Genomic DNA, 1039 nt, shown 5'->3' with positions numbered 1-1039 from the left:
ATTGTGTGTCGATTTTGGAACCAGTTCACATTCACAGAGCGGATGGATCGCAATATTTTGTTCGCTTTTAAAAATTATCACCGCGCGGCGTCGGTCGTCGGTCGATAATTGTCTCGCGTTTCAGCATCTTCCTTGTTTTACACTGTTGCGGGGCATCCAACACGAGAGATCTCTTTCTCCTTTCAGGCATATTATGAACGAACATTCTGGGCCGTGTGGTTTGAACGTTGCTCGTCAATTTGCTAATATGGAAGCATTGCCATGCATTTGCGCAACGGAACCGGCGCGCCGGTTTACGGTCTGCTGATCAGACAAAGCGGCACCAATGCTACTACTGCTGCTGCCACCGGTGGTCAACATCAACATCTGCAACAAAATCAGCAGCAGCTGGCGGCTAGTGCTGCAACGTTGGCACCGGCTCTACCACCGGCACCGACTGTTCTCGTGCAGAGGGATGCTGCTGGCATTAACATGAGACGTGTCGAACCTGCTCCGGTCGGTCGGAGACCGTATCCGGTGATATTACCTCGTCGAAACAATGTCACCGCAACGCCGGTGAACGTCAACTCGTTGTTCATACCGACCGCTACTGTTCAACAAGTGCACCTGCAGCCGGGTAAAATTGCTGTGCAGCCGGTACCCCAAATGCAGCAAATGGCCTCGGTAGTACCGCCTCAACTTCTTCCGCTGCATCCTCCTCCTCCTCCTCATCCTCCTCCTCTTCCACCTCCTGCTGTGGCTGCTGCTCCTGCTCCCGCTGTTGCTGCTCCCGCTCCCGCTGCTGCTGCTCCCGCTCCTCCCGCTCCTCCTTCAGCTCCACAAATTCCACAAGCTCCTGCTCTTCCACAAGCGCAGGCAGTTTCCCAGACACAGCAGACTGCACCGATGATCGCGTCTTGTCATGTCAATCCGACCGGTGCTTATCATCAGACAATGTCTATGGATAATAGCAATCACATGCTTGTTGACAACAGTTACGGCAGTTGTGCGACAAATGCTTACGGACATTTGTCCCAACAGGATTCATCATCCATCAGCG

General features: G+C 53.2%; 1 protein-coding gene across 1 annotated transcript; it reads left to right on the top strand.

Moving 5' to 3' along the window:
- Positions 1 to 261: 261 nt before the first annotated feature.
- Tsp_15468 (putative site-specific recombinase, phage integrase family) lies at positions 262 to 982 on the top strand (the record flags this gene model as incomplete). The annotated part of the gene is made up of 2 exons (XM_003366963.1): positions 262 to 616; positions 815 to 982. Coding segments are annotated over exons 1-2 (523 nt in total), but the record flags the coding sequence as incomplete, so codon positions are not given.
- Positions 983 to 1039: the final 57 nt, after the last annotated feature.

Source organism: Trichinella spiralis (genome assembly GCF_000181795.1).
Source record: "Trichinella spiralis strain ISS 195 chromosome Unknown Scfld5107, whole genome shotgun sequence".
Lineage (NCBI taxonomy): Eukaryota > Metazoa > Nematoda > Enoplea > Trichinellida > Trichinellidae > Trichinella > Trichinella spiralis.
This window is presented reverse-complemented; position numbering and strand designations above follow the sequence as displayed.